The sequence below is a fragment of the Zosterops lateralis genome (assembly GCF_965231275.1).
Source record: "Zosterops lateralis genome assembly, chromosome: 4".
Taxonomy (NCBI): domain Eukaryota; kingdom Metazoa; phylum Chordata; class Aves; order Passeriformes; family Zosteropidae; genus Zosterops; species Zosterops lateralis.
Genome location: NC_139765.1, coordinates 13,542,892 through 13,560,696, shown reverse-complemented (window position 1 = coordinate 13,560,696; position 17,805 = coordinate 13,542,892). Strand labels below are relative to the sequence as shown.

The window sequence follows — 17,805 nt, the reverse complement described above, 5'->3', positions numbered from 1 at the left end:
GCTCATTCTTCATCTGCTGTGTCACATTCCCTTCACTGCTTTGGCTGCCCCAAATTACCATATCTGATTCTCACAATTGTGCACTTGGGTTTTTGTCTGCTCTACCTCAGGGGCAAAACGTGGGGGCAATTATATTGAGATGTCTGTAACACCTGGAATGGATGTCACCCTAATGAAGGTGTAAGCCTCATTTGATAAATGGGCTTCTGTGCTGGAGCCATGTTTTCTTCACAATTAGTGTATTTTAGTAGCTTTTTGTAGTAAGCATCATCATATTATTTCTCGAGGCATATGCTGATGGGTTTTCCAAGGCATTCAGTGTTGAGGAAAAAGTGGCAGTCATCTGAGCCTGTAATTCAGTTTGATCGTGTTTCCACACAGAAGGTAGATGGCATTTCATTGTAGCTGCCATGAATTTGCGGTCTTCCCTTCCTTGCTGACCTGCTGTTCTAATTCCTGCAGCCTTTATGGTGATCTTCATCTTCAAAATCTTTCCTAATAAGGGCTCTTTTGGATAACTGTTGACAGAAATAAATAGAAATTACTTGGCAGAAATATCTAGCCTTGAGATATAATCACTGCTTTCATATTCCTCTGCAGAAACAAGTAGATCTATGTTATGGAATAAAGACTTTACAATTAGAAATTGTAAAGTAGGTATGTTTTATTCCAGCTGGGATGCATAGGGGATATTTCCACCAAATATGTGTACGTAGTCAAGACAAGGTCCAGGCTTAAATACACATTGATCCCACAAACCCACACCTCCCCACCTGCCCATTCCCTGCCTTCTCTAGCTTTGTATTCTAATTAACTGTCACTCCTCCTGGTGTGACGCTTTTGTACACTACAATGACACAAAGATTCTGACTTCAGAAGGCTGAAAATGACTCCTTTATTCTCGGGATGCGTCTCCCTTTTTATACTATTCTACACAGACCAACTTGATTGGTGACAAGAAGACAAACCTCTTCAATCACATTGGTCAGACCAGAGGAACATCAAGAAGAAGTCCCTCCTAGGGAAAGAATGTAAACAATTTACCATTACAAAAACATGTCTCTTGTTTACAGAAAATTCCCTGGGAAAGGAATTTCAGAAAACCAAAACATCTCAGGCACAAACCCGGGCTACACTGGTGGTTGTGAGTTGGGGTCTTGGGAGGAAGGCCAATGTCTTCCTCAGGTGTCTGCTGGTTGATCTTCACTTCTGGGCAGGTGAGTGGAGGTTTGGCTATTTTTCAGGTCACTTTGTTCTTCCCAAAGACTGGGAGCCCGATTTTGCTGGATTCAAGCCATAGCTTTCTGCTTCATCGATTTTTCACAATACCTAAGTCTTGCTTTACTGAATTTTCACAATATACATCTTATCTTAACAGTTTTTACCTAGTAACTAAATTCCTATGTTCACTGCTATCAGTTCTTCCTGCATATCAAGTTACATTCTATATGCTGTTACAAGTTGTTCTTTTGCAAAAACCATTACACAAACCGTATATATTTCTGTTTCCCATTCACCTGCTTAAGCCTATTATATGCTTCTAAAATTCTGAATTTCCATAGCCATATATGTTCCCCATCTCAGATCCATCAGACACAGGGTAGAATCGTCATGTCTGTGCCATTTGAAAGGAGATAATGAAAAAATTCTCAGTTTAAGAGGACAACCTACAAAATGCTGAGAAGAATCCTCTGACTCATGCTCAGCTTGAGCCCCCCTCAGACTTTTCACGGTGCAGACTCACAGAGAAAAGAAGCACTGATAATTTGGTTTCTTGAAAAGCCCAATCCATGTATCATGTTTTGTTTCTCTATGTATTGCCATTTTTAAACTACTTTTGCCAAGAAAATGAGGTGGCTGCTTTCTTGTCCATCTCTGCACGTTGGCCTGTCTGGTCTAGTGGAAGTTGTCCCTGCCCATGGCAGGAGGGTTGAAATGAGATGATCTTTAAGGTCCCCTGCAACCCAAACCCTTCTATGATTTTATGATTCTGTCTTCCAGTTGTTGGACATTTTTTTTACACACACATGGGTGATTTGGGGTGTAAAATTGTGAGAGGTATCACAGTATGGAGAAGTTCTAGGAATACATGTCACTGAGTTGAAGAGAATGTGCAGGGACCAGCACTGTTGCAGCAGTGGATATTTACAGGATGTCTGATACAAATCTTTAGGTGATCGAGCTGTGAGGACGCAAAGGCTCAGCGACCAGACTGTTAGAACACTTCTGTTTCTGAAACCTCATTACAAAACTGTTGTCTGTAAATAACAACCTTTCTAGAAATTAATGTTTTCTGCATAATTGCACTTCACTGCTCCTGAGGGACTGCATGGTTATAACTGCAATACCTCAAATGCACAGTCATTGCAGAGCCTACATTGGTGGCCTTCAAAAGCAGAGCCTCTCCTGATTACTCCTGACCCATGCAAGGGTTTACCAGTAGGCATCAATTTCTGCAGCTCTGGGTGTGCCCATGCCCTCCTATTTGCTATGTGAGACAAGTAAAGCCAATTTGTCAGCCTGGGAACTGCTCATCTTTGACCCTCTTTGTGCTCCCTGTACTCTGAGCTTTCAAGTGACAAGTCTGCCCAGGAAATGGCTATGTAGACACTGTTTACATCTGTTCCAAAATCCCTTTAGCCATCACCTGGGATGCCCCTGCCTTCAACGGTATTTTTGGCCCCCCTCTAAAGCTTAAAAAGGGAAAAGGGGGAAAAGAACTGCAGTCCTACAATTCCCCATTCCATAAATAATCCCTCACATGCTGACGTATCTGTCCCTGCTAACCCACTTCACAAATTACTTATTATAAAGAGAATCTTCAGGGGTTTTGGGATTTTTGGTCCCAGGATTTTCAGTCTGTGAAGAAGCAAAGGGCTTTTCACAGCTGCAGTGGGACAACTCCTGGAACAGGAGGCTTTGTGCAACACAGCTATGAATAAGCCCAGAGAGCTGAGGGATTACATTAAGCAAAGGTGAAGTCCTTTCATGACGCAGCTTGTGAAAAAATTTTCCTTATGCCACCCCCTTTCCTTCAGGATTGCATGTATTATTCAACAAGGAGCTTTACATCTCCTCTGCTGCTTCCATATGATCCATAGGATTTGGAAGAAGTAGCCCTGCAAAAGTGTGGCAAAAGGTGAGTCAGTTTGGCACCATCTTCCACAAGGACTGTAGTTTTTTGAAATAAAGAGAATCTGGAATGGATTCAGACATGGGAAAAAGGACTGTCAAAGAGCGAGCAACTGAATGTAAGGATATTTTTTAGCCTAGTTACAATAGGTTCAAGTTCCACTCTGTTAAATGCCTATTTGGGTATCAGCCTTCAGACATTCTTAAACCAAATTTGTTTGTAAGTTGAATTTTTGTGTTAAAATTTGTCCTAAAAGAACAGAGGTGTTAAATAATCTCACCAGAATGCAAATATTGTGAAGATTGCTTCAACTGGCTCTATATAACAGGATTCTGCTACTTCCTCCACTGCAACACGGAGTTGCTGAGCTGGGGAGGCGTGGGGTGGAAGTTGGCTGTGAGTCAGGGACATGTGTGCTGCCTGCAAAGGATTTCAGCAGTGGAACAATCAGGGCTGTTTTGAGAGTACTGGGCATAGCATTTTCCTTCTTCTTCATCCCTTGAGTTTGTTGCACGTCATCATAATCCCCAGAGAGAAAACTCAGTGAAACTTCACTGCTTTCCTCTCCCATCTGTCTCTGTCTGTTGCCTGCGGCAGATACTCAGAAGTGCCACTGCATCCTGTGGTTCTGACTCTCCTCTTTCTTTTCACACTTGGCTCCTGTACGAGCATTTAATTTTCTAAAGGAAGCAGATTTTATCTTCCTCCCTCTTCTCAGGTCATCTATAATTTAAAATCTTCCTTGGCATGCAGCTCACTGCCAATCTGTGTTATCTTCCTGCTCCTGCACATCTCTCCCACACTCCTCAGCAGTGCCATACAAACCCCACCACATCCTGTTCCACCCAAGACACCATGCAATTCCAATCCTTGTCACACAGCTACACCACTTTTCCCTGTAATTCCAGGAGAGTTGCACACTCCAGCAGTGTCTCAGTTGCATCCTCCAATATCACATTCTTCTCCATGTGAGGAAGGGATTTTCCACCTAAAAGGGGAGAACAAGCCGTAGTGAAAATTTCTCATGTGGGCAGCTCTGCAAGATGCAGATTCCCTTGCCTTTTCTCCTCCCCACTTCATGATTATTTCTGTCTTTGGTTCATCTCCCAGAGTGGCCAAAGTCTCTCAGGTTTGATATCCCTATGCTGTCCTAACCTTCAAATACTCAATTTGCATTACTGTATCCCTCAGCCCTAGTTCTCCCCAAAAACAGAGTCTTGGGCCTCTCTGGAGCAGACAGTATAAAAAATGTCAGCATTTGATTAGAGAACTGAAATAAGAAACCATAAATATACTTGCAGTCTAAAGCAGGACTGTCAACAACATGACCTGGGATTCAAGCAATCTGTATGCAATTTGATCTCTTTAAACCATGTCCCTGAGGATCAGATCAGAGGTAACTCTCCTTCTCTGTTGTTAATCTGTTCTTCCAATGCTTGCCCCAGAAAAATAATACAAATGGCTTTTCTACATTTCCCCTGCAAGTTAATAGGAATAAACTATCATGTCCTCCAAAATCCACAGATCTGATGTAAGTTTTGTAGTGGATTATGCAAGTGGGCAAATTGGAGATGATGGACAAGGCACCTCCTGGCAGAACTGGTCAGAAACGTGCTGAAGGTTTTTGTTTTATGTCATTACACTGAAAGGTCTCAGGCAACACAAGAGATGATGCATTTTCTCCTTTGACTCACTCCCACCAAGGTACAGCACGTGGAACAGAGGCATTTTTCTTACTCTACTCTTCCAGACTGCTATCACAGGAGCCCTTTCCATGTGCCACAACAGCTTCCTCTGATAAGCTACGGCATTATGACTTAGCTTCTTTCCAACAAATTTGTCCATAACCATCCCACCATAGAGGCACAATCAGGGCTCATTTCAGAATCTGCAATGGCAAGACAAGTTTGTCAGAAGAGCCCCTTTTTCTTCATGAGGAGAGCCAACATTCACCCACCCTGAGGGATACTGGATAGGAGGTAAACACTTGGCCACGTTGTTTTGGTTCTGTAGTACAGAACAGCTGTTAAAAATCTTTAAAGATGTATATGAGATGGCTTAGTACAGTTTCACTCAGGCAAGGTGCCAGGTCATGTTATGTAAAGTGTTGATCTTTCCTACGTTTTAAATTGAATATATGGAACAGTTGGGTTCCAGCCCTCCTTCCTGGCAACAGGCCCAGCCTCAGGCATGTCCATATAAACTAGGCTTCTTGTAGCTGCCCAAGGTATCAGCAAGATTCAGAGACTGCAGAGATGATGGTGATGTTCTTCTCAGGAATCAAGAGAATGCTCTTCCTCTTGTTCCTCCCATGCTTTTGTTCTGGCCAGTTTACATCTCCATTGCTGCATTTCCCCACCTTCCTGGATCCTTCCAGCATGTTCTACCTCCACTGAGACCATGAGGAACAGGAGCTGATGGGGTCGAGCTGCACATCCACACAACTGGCTAGGTGGCATCTGGATTCAGCCCTCATAGAGAGCTGCCTGGATCTGACATTTTATCAGGGGGTGCCTTCCAAAATGGCAACATCTGCTTCTCTGTAAGTCAAACAGATTTCCTCTTTGTCCCCCTTTCCCAAGGGTCATGCTCCAAGTGTGTTGAAAAAAAATGTATATTCAAAGGCTAAGAGGATTGGGAATCTTCAGCTTGAAAGGCTGAGGGAATTGGGATTGTTCAGATTGGAAGACAGAAGACTTTGGGGACATCTAATTGAGGCCTCCCAGAGCCTGAAGGGAGCCCAGAGGAATGATGGAGAGAGACTCTTGACAAGGGCCTGGACTGACAGGACAAGGGGCAATGGCTTCACACTGACAGAGAGAAGGTTTAGATTGGATATTAGGAAGAAATTGCTCCCTGTGAGGGTGGGGAGGCCCTGACACACTTAAATACATCAGGCATAGGATAGGACATCCTTGGGAATTCTTGGTTTTTTCCACTGTCAGGCAACCAGTAAGGATAGAGGCCTGATGTTAAAGCAACTGGAATTTAGAGACAGAAAAATGCCACCAAGGCTGCTAAATAAAAACAAGGCTATTGGTTTGTTTTGCTTTAATTATAAAAGAGAAACAGGCAGCTTAATTTTATCCAGATACAGAGAGAAAGAGTTTATACCAGTGAAGTGTTTGCCAGTTTGTAGTGGGTTTACTTTGTTCAGCTGTTTTCAGTTCCTATTTCACATAATGGTAAGATATATTTTGCACAAAATATATTGCAACATTTATCTAAAAATGGGTGAACTTTGGAGGGAGTGAGGTAGCCAGCCCTCCTTAAAGTCATCAGCTGGTTGCAAAATGGTTCTTATAATAACCACTTTTTAAATCTTTTTTGGATTGTGACCCAGACAGGGACCTTTTGGCTATGAATCACAGCAGAAAAAAACAGAACAAAAAACTTCTTATTTGTTTAATAAAACCCAAAGCATTTAATTTCTCCTAAAAAAGCATCCTGAAAGAAAAAATTGAAATGCTTGATTTCAAAAATATTAAACATTCCATTATTTTCAGAAAGCATAGTTAATGTTAACAATGATGTTTTCCTCCTTGGTAGTGGAAACTCTTTGTTTATATTAGAAAATAATTTTGGTCCCACCAAAAGTTACCAGTTTTTTCAAATCTTTTACATATCAGAAAATATCTCCCAATTACTTTAGTTCTGGATATAGTAAGCAAGCATATTAAATCCAGAAAAATCCACATTTTCTCAGCTGTCAAGAATATCCACTGAACCCAAGGAACAGATAGTTTGAGGGAAAGACATCCTAGTTACTGTAAGTGGAATTTAAGTGATGTTTTCAATTTGAAATCTTCCTTCTAAACCTCTCTCACACATCCTTGGTTTTTATTTTAATTTTCCTTTTTATTACAACCAAAAAGTCATTATCTGAGCATTGTCAAGGGGTGAAAACCAGCCCAAAAGGCTTGCTTTCACAAACGAGGGTTATTCTTCCAAGCGTTTACTGCAACCTGTGTTCATAATGTATATTTCATTTTAAGTATTTTATCTATTTCAGAGTAGCTGATTTGCAGACTACTTATCTTTGAATTTGGATTTTGTAATGAAATCTTTACCAAATCTGTTTTCTTGGTGAAGTACAGAGGCCCATTGGACTCAGATGACCGCAGAAGATTCTTCATCTCTGACCTGAAGCTGCACAATGTAAGTATTGGACAAGAGCCTGGTATGTTAAAAATCTCCCCTTCTGTCTTTCTTGGTCATGGCCACACTGAGTTTCGGATTGCATAGGCCAAAAGATGGACATGACTGGTCTTGAAAACATGGAAATAGAGCTGACAAGAGTAGGAGTGAAGTGGGAGTATGAGGGGTTATTTGTTAGAAAAATGCTGTCAGATGTTGCCCATGCCCATAGCTAGCATTTAGAAAGCCAAATTCATTAGGTGCTAATGAATTGCAGCAGAATTATTAACACAGACATCTCATTATTAACACAGACCTACAGGGCCATTGTCCCACCCATATGGACCCACATTAAAATATCTTTAATTTACTGAAGATATTTACTGCTCCCCATCATAGTTTTGTTGGAAATACACAATACCGCAGAGAAATAATAATAAGTATACATTTAAATGCTGAAAAGTGTGGCTAAGTGCTCAGAAATAGAATACAAACTACCCTGTGTGGATATCTCTAGTATTAAGTTATGCAGCATCTCAGTATCACATAAAATGATTTACAAGGGGAGCTGAAGCCTCCTTTTAATTTCCCCCTCCCATGATATTTGCACCATCCTTGTCAAATGGAGTTCAAATCACCAGCTCAGTGGGGTACTGCACCTTCCTTCTTCAAACAGCACTGGCCCACACAGTCAGCACTCCCTCAAGATGCAGCAGAACCTGCTGATCAGTGTAGGCAATATTCCACAGGAAAGAGGAGCACTATTTTTATGGCAAAATTTGTGGGATCGGTGCTATCATGTGCTTGTCACTCCAGAAAACCAGTAATAAAAAGCAAAAAAATTGATTGAGCTTGATGGATGTTTCTTACACTCAGTCCATGCTACAATCGGCAAATTAGTAATGCAATTCCCTAGTATAAAAAAAATAATTGTGAATGAAAAAAAAGACTTAAGACTTTGTGGAGCTGAAAAATCACAGAATAATCTGGGTTTCCCTAAGAAGCTGTGGCTGACCCAGGCCTGGAAGCATCCAAGGCCAGATTGGATGGGGCTATGAGCAACCTGGGATAGTGGAAGGTGTCCCTGCCCATGGCAGGTGTTTGGCACAAGATGATCTTTAAGATTCTTTCCAACCCATTCCATTTTTGTGGAGATAGAATGGCTTCCCGACTTTGTTGTGATAATAGCCCAGCTTTTAAACTCTTAAATTAACAAGCTGACATAATTTCTGGTTTCATTCCTCTGTTGAATTTCTCCCAAAACCTGGCCAGGGCTCAAGGGGGAACCTTGTACCCCCCTAATTAGGCCAGATGTGGCCTCATCCAGTTTCTTTATTTGGAAAGGTAAACACATGTTTTGTCAATAAACAAACACATATAACAATAGTTACGTCATATATAACATTTGGTTGGAAGGTTCATCTAGAGGCAACTTTAGCTCAGGGCCTGATGTTCAGGCCTCAGTCAGGGTCTGTAGTTTAAACCTCAGTACTTCAGCTGCCTGTCACAGAATTTCTGGGCACATCTCCCTGTCAGGTCTGAGGGCTACTGCAAACCTACATTTGACTGCAATACAAACTTGTGTCATCAACTACCACAGAAACTTCTTCATTTCTTTTCTTTCTCTCACACAGCTTGGCATCTGTAGGCCTCTGATTATGGGACGTGAGGCACAGAACACCACAACACATCCCTGGCCCTTTGAAGAAGCCTCTGCTATTACCACTGGCAGCAGACAGTGTTCCAGATCTGATGGCCCTGAGAGAATACTTGCATAATAGAAAATTGTCTCTTTGTGGAAGAAAAAGGTTCAATCAGAATTAGTATTTATTTTATTTAAAACCACTCAGCTTTTTCCTATAGTTTGTTCTAAATCAGAAAATCAATGTCTTATAGTTCTGCAAAGCCAGATGGTTCAGCCAAGGCTTCAGGTATCCTCCCACCCCTTTTGCCCCGAAATGGCAATGGCAATGCCCCCTATACCTAAGTCACTCCCCTTCATCTGCATCAGTAATGCCCCTGAACTTAAGGGAAGTAAGAGCCAAAATCTGAACTCACACCCACGCTCTTCCTAATAAACACATTCCTTACCACCCAGTGTGAGTCCACTTCTTCCAAGCAAGATCACGTCTCTGACTGAAATCTGGACCCAAAAGAATAACTCATTTATATGGTATCTGAAGAGAAAGCTAGCTGGGAGACAAGCTCGGAAGAACCATAAAGAGGGAACAAGAATGGAAGAAAATATCCTTTATGCTGACTTGAACTTGCCTCAATCAATCAGACCCAGAATCCTGACAGTCCCTGATGTCCAAGGTACGTCCAGTGCTGAGCACTGAGCTTTCTTGGCATTCTCCTGTCTCTCACTCACTTATGTTAAGAGAGTTCCTTGGAACACCAAAGTCCCAAAGAGCACAAGGGAAATGCGAGGACTAGTGCTGGGAAGATGTGCAGGTGGAGCATCCAGATAGGGTTGTTTATATTTGCAAAGGCAAGTTGTTATAAGATCTACTTTTCTCTTGCTAAGGTGCAAGTGTGAGGGAGCATCTCTGGTGTGATATTAAGGGTAATTTTTATCCATTTTGGAGACCATTCCAGAGCTGAACATCCACTGCTCCTGACCAGGCCTGTTGTCCCCCAGCAGACTGAGATTACTGCAGCAAACTACTCAGGATGGAGTGGCTGCTGTTGCTGGTGTTTGTAGCAGTCTCCTGCACAGCTGTTCCTGCTCCCTGAGCACAGCAGGCATTGTCTGGGGGCTTCTCCTCCTGCTCTGGCTGTATAAACTGCTTGTTTAATGCACAAGTGTGAAATGTTTCATGGACAAGTATAGTCTGATTTACGATTAAACACTTTGCAAAATTCTAACCTATGACTTATCTTTATGCACTAAAAATTTTTACATAAATGTTTTCACTGGTTTTGCAGTATCTGCATAAAAGTACAACCTAAAAATTAACAGACTTTTGTATTTAACAGACTTTATGACTCTGCATTTAATTTTCTTTCTTCCTTCCTTTCTTTCTAACCCTCCTTTCACTCTGACAGAAATTATATCTTGCCATCGGGTGCTTGTTTTTTGCACAAAGTGTGAACTCTCTGCATCTCTTTTCAGATGGGTGCAGTTATTAACACCCCAGGAAATGGGGTTTTACTTCCCCTTTCAACAGATGAATTCAGGGCTCAATTGACCACAATATATGACACTTGATTACAAGTTCCATTTTCCTTATAATTTAACCCATGTATTCCTATTCAAAATTTTGATAGCTTTCTAGTAACATTTTTATGTTTCTTTGCTTGTGCCTTTTGGGGAAACCCCTACAAACTCTTCTGTGTGCTCACTGAATTTATGCACAAGATTTCCCAGATGTTGTCTCCATCTTCTGAAAAGAGCTCAAAACCCTGGCTTCTGTCCTAGCTCTGTACAGTGATGGAACCCAGGGAGCTCAGTGTTGTATATCATGATGACTTTGAGATTTATAATATTGCAACATCCTATATTTGACTTTCTACCCACTTTTTATCTCCCTCTGACTTTTCTTTCCTCTCCATATGTTTTCTTCCCCGCTGGCTTGTATTTATTACATGCAGATGATAGATTTATTTCACTATTCTCCATGTTATCCTGTTAATTTTGATGCGATCTCAAACACCTCCAAATTTAGCACAATCTGCAGTTTTCAGGGTTTGATATTTTAGTCATTCTCACCATTCCTATCTGGATGAACAACCTCAGGCCACCCTTGGCACTTTCTCCTCTTTTGTCAAGATTGACAATGTGGGTGTGTGCCCCTGTCCCCTCTGGTACTGTCTGCCTTGAAGAGAAACCAGATCTGTTCCTGCCTATAGCAAGTGTTCCAAAAGTGAAAATGTCATCATGGAACATGGAATCAGAATATCCTGAGCTGGAAGGGACCCACAAGGATCACCCAGCCCAACTCCTGGCCCTGCTCAAGACACCCCAACAATCCCACCCTGTGCATCCCTGAGAGCATTATCCAAATGCTCCCGGAGCGCTGACAGCCTTGGGGCTGTGACCATTCCCTGGGGAGCCTGTTCAGTGCTCACAACCCTCTGGGGGAAGAACCTTCCCTGATACCCAACCTGACTCTGTCCTGACACAGCTCCAGCTGTTCCCTCAGGTCCTGTCCCTGGTCACCACAGAGCACAGATCAGGGCCTATAATGGAGAAAAATATAATTTGTGCATAGTTAACCACAGTCACATCAACCAGCTGCTGTCTGTCCTGTGTTCAGCATTTCTCACAATTTCAGTCATTTTTGTTTCATTTGAGTTGATTGTCAGCTCTCTCTGTGCTCTGTTCTTGTTCCCAGGCTCAGGTTGTACCTATGCAGAAGTGAGAGTGAAATCCCAAGACATAAATGCTGCAGCAAACTGCAAATCATCTGGTGAGTTTTAACTGTCTGATAACGTGATGGAAATTTAAACAAGAAGGAGTGAGGGGCTGATCCTAATGCCCTAAACATGCAGTGACCCAAAACCATGAGGAGGTAGGAGGGTACTATTGTCGCCCCTCCACACTCAGAGCAGGGGCAGCTGAGGTGTTGCATTCTGTGCCCCTAAACACGTGTTGGCTTTCCTGGCAAAGGAATAGAAGGATATGATGGGCCACACCCAGACACCCCTGAGCCCAGACTCCTGTCCCTAGCAGCAGAGAAAAGTGAACAAAGGAGATGAGGAAGCAGAGGGTTGGCATTGATTGCTAGCCTTCTCCTCCTTTTCACCTCTCCTCAAACCCATGGCAGGTTGGGATCTGTTCAGTTCCCTGAGCACAGGTGACCAGAGCTAGTGGGGAAGCACCAGGACATTCAGCCTGGCTCCAGCCTGCAGATCTGGAAGGCCCCAGATTCCCAGAGTGAGCCTGAAAAGGGCACCATGGAATGCAGAGGAAAGGTGCTTCTAGCCAGCTGTTGCCCTAATATTTTTTTTTTCTGCCCCTCTGTAGGTAAGAGCTGTTGTTCCAGAAAATGTGTTGCTATATTGGTGGTGATCATCCTTGTACTGGTCCTGGCTGTATATTTAATAATCACATGTAAGTTCTTTTGTTGTCTTATTGTCTTGTCATAACAGCAATGAATTTGTGTCTCTCTCCCACTGACTGATGTCCAGGCCATGACAAATAAAGCCAGTAGGAACAGAAGTTTGGTTTGAAGGCAAAGAATAGCAGTTTTTAGCCAACCATGGCTTGTCAGAGGAAATCTGTAAGAGAGTCAAGTGTTTTGGAAGTTTAAAATTCCAACAGATGAAAAAGCCAAAATCCAAACAAAAAACTGACAACATTCAAATGACAAAGAATCTATTGTACAAATGTTTTGAAGAAATAAGTTAAGATTTGATAATGCCTACCAGTAATATCATTGCTAACTGTGAGAATCCCAGAAGGTGATGAGGTTGTATCATGAGAATAAGAGGTCCATAACACCAAAAATCTTAAAATAATTATGAATTAAAGTTCATTTGAAGGAGGCAACTAAATCACTTAAAGGAGTTTGCTTAAGATCATTACATATTTTGAGCTACATAAAGAGATAAATAATATTTTGTAGAAAAAAAATCTTACTTCCATCAGAAAAACAATTAATAGATCCATTTGGTATTTCCTTTAAATGTTTTCAAGGAACCATTTTTAAATTTCAGATGGTTTTGCTTGTTTCTTTCCATCCTTTGATAGCTGAGAAAGCTTGAGAAGCTTCCACAACCAATCACTCTCAAGTCCCAGAGTTTGCCACTAGCTCAGAGATGCACTCGGGGAAGACATGGCAAAGCCTTTGATCCTTGCAACTTAAAAAATAGGGCTGTGGAGGCAATTTATTCCTCTTTTTCAAGGCAAAGAGTTCAGTATTGATATCTGACAGTGCCCTGACATTTATAAAATGTCAAACAGCAAAAGGTGGGGCAAACTAAAAAAAAATACTAAACCTGCGCAAAATAAAAAAAATGTAATTTCCATTTAATACAGCTTTAACATGGAAAGAGGAATCCTTAGACTTAGATTCAGGACTGGCTTTAGTTCTAGTTCCTTTGTGGGGCTCAGTACTGGCTCAGAACAGCTACAGACCTGAAAAAATACTCCTAAGAAACTTGGGATCTAGATCAAACTTGAGAAATGAAATAAAGATAGTTTTTAAGTTCAAGAGCACACGGGTTTCACTTGTGCTCCAAAAAAAACCCCCAAACTGTTGCATTTTGAGTTCATTCTAAGTTTTAGTTTTGTATGCATTTTCCATAGGGTCTTGTTATGCCAAGTACACTATTATTAAGATATAACTTGTTTAAATGAACTAAAGTGTTGCCTTTTACTCAGTGGAACATGACCTGACCACTTAATGATTTTTATGGTAAATCATGAGCAAAGAGGCAGAGTTTGCATTCTGTGTTGGGTCAGAGAGGGGTTCAGAGAGGTCCAGCAGAGCTCTGACAGTGCATATAGTGGTCATTCCTTGTAAGCAGAAATTGTGTTCTTATTTCCAGATGGTCCAACTGCAGGCAGCCAAAACAGCTCAACAACATTGTCTTTCATCCCTGAAGAGGCACTAGGTAGGCAATCCTCTGTCATTCCAAAGGGAGTTGCCAGAAACCTGTTGGATTAACGGTTAATGGGGACAGAAAAGGGGCCGTGTCAGGATTTTGTTCAGAAGGAAAACAAACAACCCTTCTGTCCTGTCAGGAATACATACCTTACACTGGGACAATCCCAGGATGAGCTCTGGAGCCCATGGAGGGTTTGCATTTGCACCTCCTTTGGAACCAGTGCTGGCTCAGCTTTGCATTCCTGTTCCACAGGGAAAAACTGATGCCAGAGCAGTCTGAAGCAGGAAAGGGACAGGAGGAACACTTCCTCTGGTACCCCAGCCCTACAGGGAGCAGGATGGACAGTGTGCCTGTGCTGCTTTCCCGAAGCCCTTCCATTGCCAGCCTTTGACACCTCAGTGCAATTTCATGCCTCTCTTTAGGAGCTGCTGGATCCCAAACCAAAGTGTCACTTGCAGGCCCTGTCTCCCTGAATCCCATCCCTCTTTCCAACTCCCCCTCTCTGCTCCTCCTGCTGCCCTGCCTGGCAATGCACACAAATGTTGATGCTTTCAGTAGCACCCCTGCTGCCCAACTCTGCATCATACAAACCAGACTTCGGGAATCTGAGAGCTGCTTTTGTGCCCTGAGCATTTCTCTGTATGCCCTGAACAAAGATGGGAAAGGCTGGATCTTGTTTACTGTGCTGCTCCCTGTATGGCTCCTGCCTGGTGATTCTGGGGTGGTATCAGCTCCAGAGCCTGTGGGGAATCCCTGGTGCTCTGGTGACAATTCTCAGCAGGAGCATACAGGGATTTCTGTGTCTGGAATTCCCTCTTTTGACCTCTCTTTTGTCATGGCATCTTTTGGTCAGTGTGAACATGGATTTTCCACATCTCTTCTTCTCTTCTGCAGGCTGCACCCCACCATGGAAAAAACATGGGAGAAAATGCTACTTCTTTTCTCCAGAAGAGAGATGGAAGGACTGGAATGCCTCCCGTGAAGAATGTGCTGCCATGGGCTCAGACCTGGTGATCATTGACAGCAGAAAAGAGCTGGTGAGATCTAACTCCCTGGGGCAGCTGCTCAGGGGACTGGAGCTGCCTGGCCAAGGGCTGAGCAGTGACACTTGTGCCTGTTCCTGTCATGTGTCCTTAGGCTCTGGGACCTGCTGCCAGCCAGGGACATCCCAGTCCTGGCAGTGGGACCAAAGCCCTGCACAGAGAGGGGCGTCCTGGGGCTTGGAGTCCTGTCCTTGGAAGCTTCTGTGCCCAGGCCTGTTCCCATGGGAAGGAGCAAACTCCCTGTTCTGCTGCCTGGGGTTTTACAGGGATTAAGCACACAGGCCAAGGAGGTTGAACAGACACTTCTTTGTGAGAACCATTGTTTGGCAAAACCTGAAGAGGCTTTGTCACCCCCATTGAAAGGGAAAAGCGTCCCCAGGTATCAAGTCACACCTGTTAAACTACAAATTACACCCATAATGGCTCCACAGGTGTATTATTACATTTGTTATATTCATAAAGGGCCTCTAAAATGGAGAAATTCATCCTCTGGAGCTGTGAGCCGAGGTGGTGTAGCCGGATACACACTGTACTCTCTGTGCTGGATGTTTAGAACTGAGCCTTCTGTGCCTCTGTTGAAAAAAATGTCATTTTCATGTGTTCCCATTGCTGGCTTCCTTTCCAGAGTTACCTTCTCTCACAATCAAAATATAAGTACTACTTACTTGGTCTCACATACTTTCAGAAGGAGCGGGAGTGGAAGTGGATCAACAACATGAAGCACAACCCAGACATGTGAGCTCATTCCAGCAAGTCCCTGCCATGCATCTGGGAACAGGAAAATCCCAAAGGCAGAGCAAAGAGCAGAGAGCTCAAGGGAGATCAGGGACTGTGCTTTGGGGGAACCTGATTCCTTGACATGCAGCTGCTTCAGCACATGCCTGTGCCTGTGCCAAGGAAAGGGAGCCTTTCAGTGCCAGGGAACACAGGCCTGTCCCATCAGGATGACAAGAGAGGACACAGCTGTAGTTCTGCTGTGGAAGAAAGAATCTGACTGGATGCAGTTCCTTGGGGGAAGGAGGGAGACAGAAGGCAGGGACAGGAGGGGAGGTAATGTCAGCACTATTGGCTGGAGGGGACCAAAAGCAGGGGAAGGTCTGGATGAGAAAGCATTGCTCAGAAACTTTTGTGGAGATGTGGAGAACAAAAGTGAGGAGTGGGAGGGAGATGCCAGCAAAGCAGTTCCTGGTCCTAGTGGCAGTAACACAGCTTAGCAGCCAGGCTGGATGCCAGTCTGCCTTTCACTGCACATCAGGAATGTAATCAAATTTTACTTTTTTTCCCCTGATCAGGTTCAGTATAAGCAGACCTTATAGTGACTATGACTGCATGGTCATTGGATATGGTGAAGTAGCAACTGCACCTTGTGATGGATCCTCAACAACACATAATATGTGTGAAAAAGCTGCAACAATGTCAAAAAGACATCAGAAGGAGAGCTAAAAACAAGCAGGAATGTCACCCCAGCTTCCTGTAGGAAATGTGGATGGGATATATCTCATTTCTCTTTAGCTGCTCAATCTCTGCTCCCAGGGACTTCTGCAGCCTCTCTCCAGATTTGTGGTGAGCTCAGCCCACTCCTGCTGGTGTCTGAGCCTGGATGGATCCCCTCTGCAAGAACTAGCACTGGCACACAGGAGGAGTCTGGGACTGTCTTATGCCAGAGGTGGCATTTCCAGCCAAGCACTGTCCCTGGCTGGGGACAGGGGTGACCCCAAACAGATCCTGACTCTGCAAGTCACATCTATCCACAACCCTTTGCTCCCAGCCCTGCCTGGGCATGAGGACACTCTTCCCCACCTAGCCTTCCCCACAGCCTGGCCTTGCCTGCAGCCACAACAGAAGGGCAGCGCAGATTTCTGGTTGGGATCTGGTAGGGCAGGGCAACCCACTCCTTCCTGGGACAAAGTCAGGTGTGGGTATGGATAAACCATCCCCTGTCCCAGACTGTTTCAAGAGCACATGGGATCTCCAAGCCTGTGGGGGGAAATGGGAATCAGCCCAAGGGAAAGGATCCTACAGCAGCACAGCTCTGGGCATAAAATCAGCTACAGTTCTGTGTGGAGAAGGGAAGGAGTGTCAGATTTAGGATCTGCTGGGGAAGGGCACAGGATGGCGACCAGCAGAGACCAGCAAAGCCTGAAAAACAGAGTCCCGAGAGAAGCTGAGCTGGACAGAAAACAGAACAATGAAACCCACAGTGACGTGTGAAGGAGCTGGTGAGAAGTATGAGAGTGACCTGCAGGGAATGGCAACACCATGCCCTGCCCTCTTTTTCTTGGAGATTGATCACAGGAGGACATGATGCCTGAGGGCTTTTTCTGCTCAAAACAGTTCAAGACAACGGCAGAAACAGGTGGTACCAGGAAAAGAGAGCTGAGTGATCAGGAAACGGAATGTCACCAAAGCTCTGCCCATGTACTTCAGTGGCTCTTGGGACCCTGGGCCTTTTGTGACTCCAAGAGTTATCCTTTTTGCTGCATCCTTTCAGGCAGTTTATTAGTGCCTTTCATGGCTCTCTCCTTCAGTTGAAGGATGGAGAAGGCTCTGTGAAGTCCTTGAGGAAGTGACACTGATGGCCGGTTTACCACTGGGAAAAAAATTGCTCAATCAAAAAAATCTATACACAGCATGTTGTGGCTATTGGAAGGGAAAATCAAATCCTACAGGAAAAACTGTCTCTTTCTGACTTGAAAGCACATTTTGACATCCTTCACACCAGCAGTCCTCCTCACCGACTGCTCGCATCAAGATGCTTTGAAACGTGTTTGCAGTTCTTTCCCTGACTTTCAATCCCCAAAGAACAGACTGAGAACATGGAGCTGTAACAGAACGATCTGTGTCAGACCCCAGGATCTGCACTGTTATTCCAGAAGGAATCTGAGCTGGAGGGGCTCTTTGCTTGCACTCACTTTACTGGAGAGGGCAGGAGAGCAT

At 43.7% G+C, this 17,805-nt stretch overlaps 1 protein-coding gene across 1 annotated transcript; it reads left to right on the top strand.

The window, feature by feature from the left end:
- The first annotated feature begins 9,336 nt into the window (after window positions 1–9,336).
- LOC310908878 (C-type lectin domain family 6 member A-like) lies at window positions 9,337–16,289 on the top strand. Its single transcript, XM_083860313.1, has 6 exons — window positions 9,337–9,586; window positions 11,608–11,682; window positions 12,240–12,326; window positions 13,766–13,831; window positions 14,720–14,862; window positions 16,161–16,289. The coding sequence occupies exons 1-6, from the start codon at window positions 9,505–9,507 to the stop codon at window positions 16,182–16,184; spliced, it is 477 nt and encodes a 158-aa protein (XP_083716439.1). The 5' UTR covers window positions 9,337–9,504; the 3' UTR covers window positions 16,185–16,289.
- The last annotated feature ends 1,516 nt before the right edge of the window (window positions 16,290–17,805 follow it).

Coding starts and splice junctions, on each gene's coding strand:
- LOC310908878 (XM_083860313.1), top strand. CDS start 9,505: ATGGAAGAAAATATCCTTTATGCTGACTTGAACTTGCCTCAATCAATC. Junction 11,683..12,239: donor AGCAAACTGCAAATCATCTG/GTGAGTTTTAAC, acceptor GCCCCTCTGTAG/GTAAGAGCTGTTGTTCCAGA. Junction 12,327..13,765: donor TGTATATTTAATAATCACAT/GTAAGTTCTTTT, acceptor TCTTATTTCCAG/ATGGTCCAACTGCAGGCAGC.